Below are 13,199 nucleotides of genomic sequence, written 5' to 3' on the forward strand. Positions count from 1 at the left end.
CATTTGTAAACATAAAAATAGTCATACTAGGTCAAACCAATGGTCCATCTAGCTCAGTGTCCTGTTTCCAGTGATCAATCCAGGTCACAAATACCTGGCAGAAACCCAAATAGTAGCAACATTCCATGCCACCGATCCAAGGCAATCAGTGGCAATCGGAGCTCCCTCCGAACTCACTTCACAGTCACAGGGCCAGGAAGTGATGTCAGAAGGAAAGATAAAGCGTTGGTGAAGATTTAAAGAGGTATGGGGGTGGGAAGTGAGGTCGCAAGTGTGGCAGAGAGGAGAGTTGGGGGGGGTACCTCCTACCCTTGCTAAGCCACTGCATATGGGAGCTGATATTCACATTGTGGGAGTTGTCTGGGCTGACTCCCGCAATAAGTGCTGAGCCCAGATATTCAATGCAGGACCATTTCCAGACTATTTTGGGCTGCTAAAAACTTAGCCGGCCATGCTGATATTCAGTGCTGGTTGGCTAAGTTTATAGTGGTCAAGAAGCCCCTCACCTAGCAAAGAGGGTGTCACCTAGAGAGGGCTTGAGGATCCTTCTAACAGAACATAAGAACTGCCATCTCCGGATCAGACCTTAGGTCCATCAAGTCCGGCGATCCGCATCCTGGCATAATTTTAATCACCCGTATCACTCTATGCCTCTCATAAGGAAATGTGCATCTAGTTTACCTTTAAATCCTAGAACGGTGGAATCCACAATAACCTCCTCTGGGAGAGCATTCCAGATGTCCACCACTCGTTGCGTGAAGCAGAACTTCCTGATATTTGTCCTGCCCTCTTGTCCTCGTCACATTGGGCATTGTAAATAACTGTTTTTCCTGCTCTAAATTGTCGATTCCTTTCAGAATTTTGAAAGTCTCGATCAAATCCCCCCACAGTCTCCTCTTCCCAAGGGAGAATAGCCCCAGTCTCCTAAGTCGTTCCTCGTAATCCAGTTTCTCCATACCTTTCACTAGCTTCGTTGCTCATCTCTGCATCCTCTCCAGCAGTTTTATATCTTTCTTTAGGTATGGAGACCAATGTTGGACACAATATTCCAAGTGTGGTCTGACCATTGCTCTATAAAGCGGCATTATTACTTTCTCCGATCTACTCGTGATTCCCTTCTTTATCATGCCTAGCATTCTATTTGCTTTCTTTGCTGCCACCGCGCATTGCGCTGACGGTTTCAGGGTCCTATCTATCAGTTCATCCAGGTCCTTTTCTTGTTCGTTCTTTCCCAGAGTTGCACCTGACATTCTATACTTGTGTTCCTTGTTCTTTCTGCCTAAATGCATCACTTTGCACTTTTCCACATTAAACTTCATCTGGAAAGAAGAATTGTTATTTTAATCTGTCTTTAATTGTTTCCCCTTTTTTTAGAATGTACAACGCTTAGAATTCATGATTGGCATTTTATCAAATTTTAATAAACTTGAAATTGGATCCCCAAAACCAGTCCACTGAGATTAAAACAGAACTATTCCCAGCTGTGAAACAGAAATATTGGCCAAATTATTCAGTCAAATAAACCATTTTCAAAGTTTCCCTAAAGCCAGATTGCTGCCACACTAACAGGAAGAAAATTAAAATGAGAGAGTCAGAGGTACTGAAGGGACCAAGCAGAAAACCCCGGAGTAAGAATGCATTTCTTACCAAGCACCAAGCGGTAACCAGGTTAACTGCATAAATAGGACCACATATAAGTCAGTTCTGCCTTTATTGCAGTAACCTTTAGCTGGTTAAGTGCTGAATATCACACTTGACCAGATATCTAATCTAATCTAATCTTCCATTTGTGAGTCGCACATACCTATACAGGCTCAAGGCGACAGATCAAAGAGGAAGGGAAAGTTGTAGGGGAAGGGGGCAAGAGGAGGGACATAGAAGTAGGGGGTGCTATACAAAAACTAAGACAGTTAATTGTCAAAGAAGTGAGTCTTCAGGTTTTTTCTGAATGTGATGTAGTTTGTCTCTTTCCTGAAAGCTTCAGAAAGGTCATTCCAGGTTTTTACACCCAGATAATTCGCTTGTAGTGAAGGTATTTTGTGGATGGCAGGTTCAGTTGGATTCTGTTAAGGATTCTTTTTGATAATGATCAAACAGTAGAGAATAATTGGATGAGAGGGGCTGCTGAGTTTCCGTATAGAATCTGGTGTAGGATACATGACTATTTGAAAATTATTCGGGATGATATTGGGAGCTAATGTAGTTGCCTGATGAAGGTTGAGATTGAATCAAATTTCTTTAATTTGTAGATTAGTCTAACGGCTGTGTTCTGGAATGAGTTGCAGCTTGTGGATAAGAGTAGTAGTGTTGATGCCAAGGTAGGCGAAGTTGCAATAGTCTAGTTGAGGCAGGACCATCATCTGGACGATCAGAGCAAAGTGGTGTGGATGGAAGTATGATCTTGTAAGTCGCAGTTGACGCATAGTGTAGATGGTCTTTTTCTGAAGGCTAGATATTTGTTGCTCCATTGAGAATGTCGTCTAAGTTGCAGCCTAGTACCCTGGTGGATATAATAATAATAACTTTATTTTTGTATACCGCAATACCATAAAACAGTTCAGAGCGGTTTACAGGAGAAGAGACTATACATTTACAGCGAAGATGCAGAGTCAGATTAACCAGGATAAAGTAACCAGTAACAGTAACAATTAAAATTAAAAATTAAGATAGGTACTTAGAAATTCCCTTACTGTCCCGAAAGCTCACAATCTAACTAAAGTACCTGGAGAATAACAAAGAAGTGAAAAATAGAGATAGAGGAAAAATAAGAAATAAACATTCTAACAAGACTACATTGATCTAAAATACTTTGGAAGGATGAAGAGAGGAGAGAAAGGAATATATACAGTTACAAGAGAGTGCAGGATGAGGATAGTAAGATCCAGGGAAGAAGAGGTATAAAGGTGAGGAAGAAGAAGAAAGGAAGGAAGGATGGGGATATGTGTTAACCAACTCTGTAAACCTGGAAATTCAACACTGGCGCCAGATAAAACCCGGCATTGAAGTTCTGGGTTTAGTGCTGGCAGCAGTCAGCAAAACAGATTGCCACTGACTGAATATTGAGCCCTCGGAGTTAATGAAGCTGCCAAGGCCAGCATAAAATAAGGTCCAGTACAGCAGCTCACTATCAAGCTTAAAATATTTTTTTTTATTTCTAATCTCAAATGGTAACTTGTTCCACATTTTGGAATCACCTATAGAAAATATACACAAGTGCAGTTTATAGGTACAACATGCGTGTGAGCAGTGGCGTAATAAGAGGGGGGGTCTGCCCCAGGTGCCATCTTGCTAGGGGCGAAGGCAATCCTCCTCCTCTCTGCCCCCCCTGCTGTGCGAGTAACACTGCTGCCCGTGTCAGCATCGGCACTCTCTCTGACGTCACTTCTGGGTCCTGCACGTAGGAAGTGACGTCAAAGGGCAAGCTGACACCAACATGGGCATGCTGCTTGCCATCAGAGAAGTTAAAAGGTACGTGGAACCAGAAGGGGCACGCACACTTGGTGGGGGGGGGGCAGGGAAGAGGGGGGGAGGGGTGTTACCGCCCTGGGCAACTCTGACCCTTGCTTCGCCACTGTGTGTGAGATCGTAGAAACAAATAGCAACTTTTGCTGGCTAGAGAGCAAAGAGTGCAGTGTGGAAAAAAGGGAATGAAACGGCATTTTACAGACTAAACATAAACTTTTACACAGATCAGGAAATTTCACAGGAAACCAACGAAACTCAATTAGAGCCTTTTGTGGTAAGTACAGAGGAAATAGATGCAGCCTCCTCTGAACAGGAAGAATTAGCAACTGTGAACACCAGTAAACTTGAAGTGCATTTCTCTTAAAATCTTGTCACTATATAAAACTATAAGGGGTAATTTTTATAAAGGACTTTGGCATGTAGAATACTTTTTATAAATTTGTCAGGGTGTTTATATGCTACAAAGTCAACTCGCAGACATTTTGCATCCATTTTCATGCAAACCCCTCCAAAGTCTATAGTTGAGCACCCAGCTTTCTGCTTAGTGTGCAAAGATGCACGTGTAACTTAACATAATACTATAATTGGCAATAATTAGCACTGTCATTTTAATTGATACTAATTGGCGCAACTGACCCTAGCAAAGCGTTTGGCAGTGTTCCACACAGATGTCTAATAAATAAACTGAGTGCCCTCATTGTGGGCCCCAAAGTGACAGACTGGATCAGGAACTTGTTGAGTGGAAGGCGACAGAGGGTGGTGGTCAATGGAGATTAGAAACATAGAAAAAAGCGGCAGAAAAGGGCTATAGCCTACCAAGTCTGCCCATTCCAAGTATCCCCCCCCCTGAGTTTACTCCCTTAAAGATCCCACGTGAGTATCCCATTTTTTCTTAAAATCCGTCACGCTGCTGGCCTTTATCACCTGGAGTGGGAGTCTGTTCCAATGATCCACAACTCTCTCGGTGAAGAAATACTTCCTGAAGTCGCCATGAAACTTCCCTCCCCTGATTTTCAGCGGATGCCCTCTGGTGGTCGAGGGAGAAAAGGGATGTTACCAATGGTGTATCTCAAGGTTCGTTTCTCGGGCCTGTTCTTTTTAACATTTTTATAAGTGAGCTGAAGGGCTGCCAGGTAAGATTTGCCTCTTTGCAGATAATACCAAAATCTGCAATAGAGTAGACAACCCTGATGGTATGAACAACAAGAAGAAGGACCTAGCGAAGCTTGAAGAATGGTCTGAAATTTGGGCACAAAAGAGGAGGGCATATCCTTAGGAGTAATAGCATGTGGTGATCTTAAGGTGAGTAAACAGGTCGAAAAGGTGACGGTGAAAGCTAGAAGGATACTAGGGTGCATAGGGAGAGGTATGGCCAGTAGGAAAAAGGAGGTATAAGACTCTAGTGAGACCTCATTTAGAATATTGTGTACAATTAAATGTTTGGTGGTGGTCATCATAAAGCTTACAGGGGCAGACTCAAAGATCTCAATATACGTACTTTGGAGGAAAGGCGGGAGAGGGGAGATATGATAGAGACATTTAAACACCTAAGTGGCATAAATGCGCATGAAGCGAATCTCTTTCATCTTTAAGGAAGCTCTGTAATGAGAGGGCACGAGATGAAGTTAAGAGGCGATATCCTCAGGAGTAATCTATTTTTACAGAAAGAATGGTAGATGCATGGAGCAGTCTCCCAGAAGAGGTGGTGGAGATAAAGATTGTGTCTGAGGGAGGTACTAGTGACCTGGATTGGTCATTATGAGAATGGGCTACTGGGCTTGATAGACCATTGTTCTGACCCAGTAAGGCTATTCTTATGTAGTGGATACTGCAGATAGGAAGACTGGATGGACCATTTGGCCTTTTTCTGCCACCATGTTTCTATGTTTGTAAGTATTTCTATTATTCGTGCGCACAAAATCTATAGAGCATAATTACAAGAGGGGCATAAGTGGGTCAGGGTGTGTCCACTTGTAGCCGTTCTACTCCACTCAGGATTTTGTAGACTTCAATCATTTCTCCCCTCAGCCGTCTCTTTTCCAAGCTGAAGAGCCCTAACCTTTTTTGTCTTTCTTCATACGAGAGGAGTTCCGTCCCCTTTATCATCTTGGTCGCTCTTCTTTGAACCTTTTCTAGTGCCGCTTTATCTTTCTTGAGATAAGGAGACCAGAATTGAATGCAATACTCCAGGCCTCATAATATTCCCACACCTAACTTTGGGCGCCAGACTTTTGCCTGCTGAAACCTGAGGTAAATGGTGGCACCCAAGTTAGACCAATAATTATTATGATGCTATTTGGCAACAATCTGAATTTATGTGACTGTCTTGCTAGATTCTATTCTATAAAGAAGCGCATGTAAATTTTATAGCGGGCAACTAAAAAGGGGGTGTGGCCATGGGGATTTACTTGAGATATCTGGAATATTATAGAATACTGGAGATCCCAGTGCTAATCGCTAGTCTATTAACGGTGCCCAACTCAGGTCCTCTTTTACCAAAGTGTGCTAACTGATTAGTGCGCGCTAATCGATTTAGTCCATGCTAAATGCTAATGCGTGTATGTTAGTCTATGAACACGTTAGCATTTAGTAAAAGAGGGAGTAAGTCCATCAATTTCAGAACAGTGGTTAGTGCTCATTTTGTTGATACCTGAATTTGGGTGCTATTTACAGAATTTAGTCCTGGCTATACTTGTAAGACCCATGTATATATATATATATATATATATATATATATATATATATATATATATATATATATATATATATATCTTTTAACACTGGGCAAAACACAAGTGCTGTTTGAATATTGATCTGCAGGTATCAAAGAACCCAACAAAACGGATTGAAATATACTTTTATGCTGACAGAAGAATTGGAGAAAGTAAGTTCTGTCCATAGTTTTCTTGTAGGAGGACAAATAAGAACAGTTTCAGTCTGCAGGAGAAAGGAACTTTCTGCTAAATAAGTGTTATGTTCCGAGAAACAATGCAACGCACTCCCACTTCCCTTTCATGCATTCCTTGCAGATTAGACTGATCTGAAAGAGAAAGTTCTGCCTTCCATAGCGTGTCGAAATATGTATTAAGTATATGTACTTGATTACACTGAAGGAATTCTAATGTAAAGCCAGTTTGATTTATGATCTGTGCAATGATTTTAACACTATGGGCCAGATTCTATAAATGACACCCTAACGGGGGATCTAGCCGAGGTCCACATGGAACTCACTAATGAGCTTCATTTGCACAGTAATTGACCGTGCCGTTAAAATCTCATTAAAAAACAATTAATTGTTCTACGCAGAACTCAGAGCAGCGCCTACCTACAAAGAAATATACTGTAAAAACATGATGGCAGATAAAGGCCAAATGGCCCATCCACAGCATTCACTATCTCCTCCTCTCTCTAAGATATCCCACATACCTCTCCCACACAGTCTGTCTCCACCACCTCTACCGGGAGACTGTTCCAAGCACCTACCACCCTTTCTGTAAAAAAAAAAAGCATTTCCTTAGATTACTCCAGAGCCTATCACCTCTTACCTTCATCCTTTGCCCTCTCATTGCAGAGTTTCCTTTCAAATGAAAGAGACTCGACTCCTGCGCATTTACATTACGTAGGTATTTAAACGTCTCTATTATATCTCCCCTCTCCCGTCTTTCCTCCAAAGTATACAGATCGAGATCTTTAAGCCTTATGACGAAGACCACACACCATTTTAGTAGCCTTTCTCTGGACCAACTCCATCCTTTTTATATCTTTTTGAAGGTGTGGCCTCTAGAATTGTACAGAATATTCTAAATGAGGTCTCACCAAAGTCTTATACAGGGGCATCAATACATCCTTTTTCCTACTGGCCATACCTCTCCCTATGCACCCTAGCATCCTTCTAGCTTTCGCCGTCACCTTTTCAACCTGTTTGGCTACCTTAAGACGTACCTACTGGTGCCTAACTCAAAAGTGGGTGTACTTAGGGGCACAGAATAGATATGGTATGACTTAGGTGTTGTTAGGCATCTGTATTAGGTGCCGGTAAATTAGGCCAGGAAATCCCAGGCCTAACATTAGGATGCCTAGTGATGCTTAAGTCAAGTTAGGCCCACGGTTAGGTGCTGAGCAGTGCCTAGGAGTTACGCACCAGTAGGTGCCATTTATAGAATCAGGCCCTATCTCCTGGAGAAGGTAATTAGTAAAAGCCATTTACCTGCATAAATCCCAATTTCCCCAGGTATATCGATCCACCTTTTCCCATCTAAACACATAAAGAGAGTAAAATGGTGCACATGCTTTTAGGATATCAAAAATGTAAACACTTTGAATAAACAGTAAAGCACTCTGGTTCTGAAAAAATCCTGTGAATGTGTGATTTAAACCAAACTACACAATATGTTAAACTATATTATATACACTTCTGAAAATACTCCAGGCTAGGTGACTCTCTCTTCTCTCTTTAAGAAACAAACAGCCTAAAGCTTGTAAACTCAAACCCATTCCTGCTCTGATATAAACCCAACTATTTCCAACTGGAAAGCAACTCTCATCTTCTAAACTAAACTAAAGCTGAACTTTATATACCGGGTCATCAACCTAAGGAAGCTTGACTCGGTTTACAACAATTAAATAAGAACTGAAAAAAGTAAGAGCAGAGGTTTCAAAAGAGATTAATTTTCAAAATGTTTAGCAAATAAAAAAGTTTTTAGAAATTTATGAAAAGACTGAAAAGGACTGGGGCTCCTCAGCGTTAAGGGGAGTTCACTCCATAGTTGCAAAAGTTAAATGCCCCTTGTTAAAGTATAGGCTACCTTCTAGGAGATCTCTCAAGATAGTCTCTACCGCCAAACTGTAAACTCAGCCTAGGGCGACGGCCCTCCCACCCTCCCTTCATTCCATCCACCCCTAGTCTCACATTACATATATAGATCCAATCACCCTCAACCTGTTACCCAGCCAATTCCAACCTACATAGAATAAAGGTCACAAAATTAAAAATATAATTCAGCAACCAAAATGCTATACCTTATAATAATCTTACCCATCATGTGCTTTCCTATCCCAGTCATCAATCAGGGCAGATATGCTGGCCCCAAAAAACTCCCCTCAGAAAAAACCCTCCCAACACAGCCCCCACAACCTAAGAGAAATCCCTATTTTCTCATACACCCCCACAACTAGAAACCTAACTATCACCCTCAAATGCCAGATCAGTAACTAAGAAAGGCATACTCATACTAAATGACCTCACAGACATATTCCTGATTACTAAAACCTGGCCTAAAGACAATGATAGTTATACTAGGTAGGATATGCCCCCTAGGCTATCAAGCTTTAGCAGACTCCTGTACACACAAAAAAGGAAGAGCCATTACCTGTCCATGATCAATCATTTACAGAGAATGTACATTGGCACTAGATCCCAATGTGTCACATTAGGATAAAAACATGCATAGATAAGGATAACTATAGTAAATTGTAACCTGTAAACTCTATATTTGTTGGCATTACACCCCTAGTTTGTATCAAGTTAGGATACAATTTTGTATTGTAATTATGTCAAATTGTGACCTAACTATATAATATGTAAGCCGTTCTGAGCTCTTTGTGGCCAACGGGACAAAAACCAAATTAAATAAATAAATATAAACAAGCCACGTCTGATATGTACAGTGTTGGAGAAAAAAGCATCAGATCTCCGTCTCCACCCTACATCAAATGGAGTCAGGCACATCATCGACCTATAAAACCTCTGGGATACTGCATATACAATTATGTTGTTTTTAAACATATTTATAAACCACTCAAATAGTTTGCTTGTGAGCAGTATATCAATAATAAATAAACTTAAAACTACAATTTAAAAAACAGTAAAACAAACTTAGATGGAGCTAGATTCTATAAACGGAACCTAAATCGGCGCCATATTAAAGAATCACATCCAATGGTGTCCAGGGTTTTAATGGCCTACACTGCACATGCCTGAGGCCCAGATGCACTAAAGCCAGCGATCGTTGCTAAACCTGTTTTAACAGCTTTAGCGATGATCGCATTGGCCGACCCAATGCAGAAAATGGCTCACCACCTGGTTTTCTGCACAATTGCTCATTCCCCAATCTAACCATGCAAATAACCTAATTAATAATAAAATGCCATATAAACTAGAAGAGCGATTGACGCTCTAACCTGGCTTTCCAATGCGGGATCACATTTAGCGATCCAAAATAGTAACTGGTCAACACCAGTTGCTTCCCTCTCTAACCTTTTTTTTTTTTATGGGCATAGATGATGTGCGTGTTACACATGAACAATATCTGTCCCATTAGAAGAAAAAAATAGCACCCCCCCTGCCGATGACAGCCCACCCTAACGAAAATGTCCAGGTTCTTGGATGCTTGGCAGTTTTGAAAATGCCCCTAATTGTATTTTTTTTTCTCTCTTATTTGAATCTGTTTCATGGTAGTCCTATTATTAAGTTTCAATTTGCTGATTTTGAGTTTATCTCACTCATTATATTTGTTTTATCTAATCATTTTATTTCTATTTTTATTCAGTTGTATTTTTTAATCTTTTGTAAACCGCACAGAACTTAACGGTACTGCGGTATATAAGTTGTTTATTATTATACTAGTCTTTAAGGGCTCCTTTTACGAAGCTGCTTTATCGCACCGCTAACCCCCGCGCTAGCCGAAAAACTACCACCTGCTCAAGAGGAGGCGGTAACGGCTAACGCGTCCGGCAGTTTAGCATGCGATATTACGTGCGTTAAACTGCTAGCGCGGCTTCGTAAAAGGAGCCCTAAGCCCGTTACATTAACGGGTGCTAGAATAGATGTGTGTCTGTCTTTCTTTCTTTCTCTCTCTCCTTGGCCGCTGTTTGTTTGTTTTTTCTTTCAATCTCTCTCCCTGGTCCCCTGTCCTTCTGTCAATTATTGTGCCCCTTCTCTCACCTACCTTTTTTTTTTTATCACGCGTTGTGTTGGAAAGGGCAACCGGCACACTGTAAACGCTGCTGGATAAAGTAAACCGCCACTCGTAGCAAACCGTCATGCGCGCACACGCCGAACATGCACACACGCCAAACACGCGTTACAATTTCTCTGCCGGCAACGGAGCTACAGATCACGCAAGTAGGAATGCGCATGCGCGCTTAGGGTTTTATTAGTGATTTGGTCTTTTTACTACTGTTATGCTGTTAAACGTTTCATGTGGAATTATTTGATGAATCTCTTCATAAAGGAAGTTAATAAATCTAAATAAATAAATCCCAATTCCAATATACAAATTTAACCGGTTACAGTTGGGAATTTTTTTTTTTGTTGTTATATTTTTATTTAGAAATTTGTATACAAGATAAAAGATACAACACTCTGAAAACAAATACGACCTTAAACAAAACTTAGGATAAGAGTCTACCGTGTGATTTCTTCGTGAAGACTGAAAGAACCCAACAAAAACAAGTCAATATCCCCCCCCCCAAAGCACTCCAGTTGGGAAATTATTTTAAAAGTAATGTTTTAACAGGTTAACTCCCAAGCTTGGCCTGTAAACTTGTTGAAATGTTTTCCTTCACCTTTCAGGATGGGGGAAAACCTTCCTAGACCTCATGATATCTTTTAATTGCTGAATTAAATCACATGAATAATATGCAAGAGCTTGGAATGGAAACTTGACTTTTCTTGCATGGGGAAACTGCCAGAAATAGCCGAGTTGAATCATTACATCCTTTTTTCTGTTGGGTCATTTTTTCTGACCTCCCTGGCAACACTGAAATGGAACTTGTAAGTATTTCACACCTCCTTCTCCTATTTCCTCGGTTGCTAGTTGAGGTTTTCTTGTATCAGCAGAATTTCTAAATGTGAAATTTTCTATTCTAATCTCTCTACGTCATTTCTCCAAAATCCCCTGCTGCAAGAATTACTTGAGTACCCTCCTCATAAATAGAGACTGGGAGATCAGTCAACAGAGCAGATGAGCAAAAAGTGACTGAGAAAGTCCCAACTTCACTTCTGTTCTTTAAGATCAGCCCCATCTCAACACAAGATGAAGCTCTGTCTGACTGCTCTCTGGATCCTTCTCCTGGCTGCCTTCTGCTCTGAAGTCTTCTCTGCTCCTAGTGAGTTTTCATTTCTTCTCTTTTCAGATTTTTGTTCCGAATAGTTCCCATTTCAAAAAATGGGCATGGACCTCTTTAAAACTAAGCTTTGGATCCCCAATTTCTTGGGACCAGAGTTGAACAGCTCTAGCCCTTGAAATAATATGATCTATCAGTTGTACTAAGCAGTTCAATCATTCTTGCATATATGCAGTTACTGGTGTTGGCTCAAATATCCAATTGAATAGGGGCTATGGTAGAATTTAGAATAACGGTGCATGGTAAGGTTTCTTTATCAATATATATTAGAATTAGACTTGGAAGTCACTTTATCTCCCATCGTTTGTTCAAACCATGTTTCATTATTGATTCATTATATGAGCTCCCAGTTTCCCTAACATTATGACCTGCAGCCCTCCTCCTGCTAAAAGCAGATTCTGGGATAAAGAGGCTATTTGATTATTTCTTTTTCTGAAACTTCCATTCATTCATTGTCTTTTGTTCCTATTTATGATAGCTGGAGCCGACGTCCCAACCTCTTGCTGCTTCAGTTACACTTCCCGGAAACTCCCACGAGGTCACGTTCAGGATTACTTCATCACCAGCAGTATGTGCTCCCAGCCAGCCATTATGTAAGTTCTTCATCACTCACTGTGCATGTTGAGATCAATTTCCAGCTACGTGAACAATGCATAACTTTAAACAGATAAATTCAGACATTTGTGGACTGGATATTGGATTTGTGTTTATTAATTTTATACCCTACTTTGGGTAAAGTGAGTCATTAAGGATACTAAATATCTAAACAGATAAAGGTCTGCAATTTTTCAGCATGCATAACATTTTTTAGTAAAAATGGATAAAACTGGCTCACTGAAAATCAACGGGTCATTTTAAATGGATAACTTTATCAGTTTAAATTCATACCTATATTGATGCATTTGTAACTAAATGCATAAGTTATATGTTTAGCAGGTAAACAGCACCACTGAGTGGATATGTTAAGCTCCAGTTCTCTCCAAATCCTGACCTGATTTTAAATGGATAACTTAAATGGCCAGTTCACCTTTTAAGTATTATAGTAGTGACTGAATAAGTGTGTTTAAATATCGGTCTGCTTATCACTATTCTCTTATTCAATAAAGTAGTGTGGTTGCCGGGTTAGTCCTCTTCAAAAGTACTCTCTGTTTTATTTCTATTGAACAAATACATTTTCTGACTAGCTTTCAAAGACCAGAGCCTTCTTCCTTAGGTCAGGAATGAGCAAAAAAATGCTTGCTGGAGACATGTCAGACAGAGGAAACTGACACAGTATTAAAAAAAAAAAAAGCACACAGATGTTTAGGATTCTATTTATCTTATCATTTTTAAAACTGTTCTTAAGTCAGATTTGGATGCAATTCAGAACTTGTAGATTTTAAGATTCTTGTTGCTTTCCTCTGCTCCAAGGGTTCCCCCTAAGGTCTAGCATGCACAACCACACATGGATCTTAATGTGACCATGCTTCATTCCTGAATCTGCTGCCAGAGAAGTGTAGGAGTCTAGGCCACTGGAAATACTACTCAGTGAAATCAAATGAAGCCGCAACCACGTTCTTAAGTATGAGTCGTACTTAAGTCGGGTGTCTACTATTCAGGGACTGTCT

At 40.5% G+C, this 13,199-nt stretch overlaps 1 protein-coding gene across 4 annotated transcripts in view; it reads left to right on the plus strand.

Moving 5' to 3' along the window:
- Window positions 1–13,199, plus strand: part of LOC117348941 (C-C motif chemokine 4-like) — a 48,979-nt gene that overhangs the window by 33,761 nt on the left and 2,019 nt on the right. The window contains exons 1-3 of one of the 4 annotated variants that reach the window (XM_033921637.1): window positions 11,153–11,239; window positions 11,374–11,574; window positions 12,071–12,189. In XM_033921637.1, the coding sequence (XP_033777528.1) occupies window positions 11,502–11,574; window positions 12,071–12,189 (192 nt within the window). In that variant the 5' untranslated portion in view covers window positions 11,153–11,239; window positions 11,374–11,501. Of the gene's footprint in view, window positions 1–6,285; window positions 6,350–11,152; window positions 11,240–11,373; window positions 11,575–12,070; window positions 12,190–13,199 lie in introns of those variants that run through there. The other 3 variants (XM_033921635.1, XM_033921634.1, XM_033921636.1) reach the window with 3 other exon arrangements.

The sequence above is a fragment of the Geotrypetes seraphini genome, chromosome 15 (genome assembly GCF_902459505.1).
Source record: "Geotrypetes seraphini chromosome 15, aGeoSer1.1, whole genome shotgun sequence".
NCBI classification, from domain to species: Eukaryota; Metazoa; Chordata; class Amphibia; order Gymnophiona; family Dermophiidae; genus Geotrypetes; species Geotrypetes seraphini.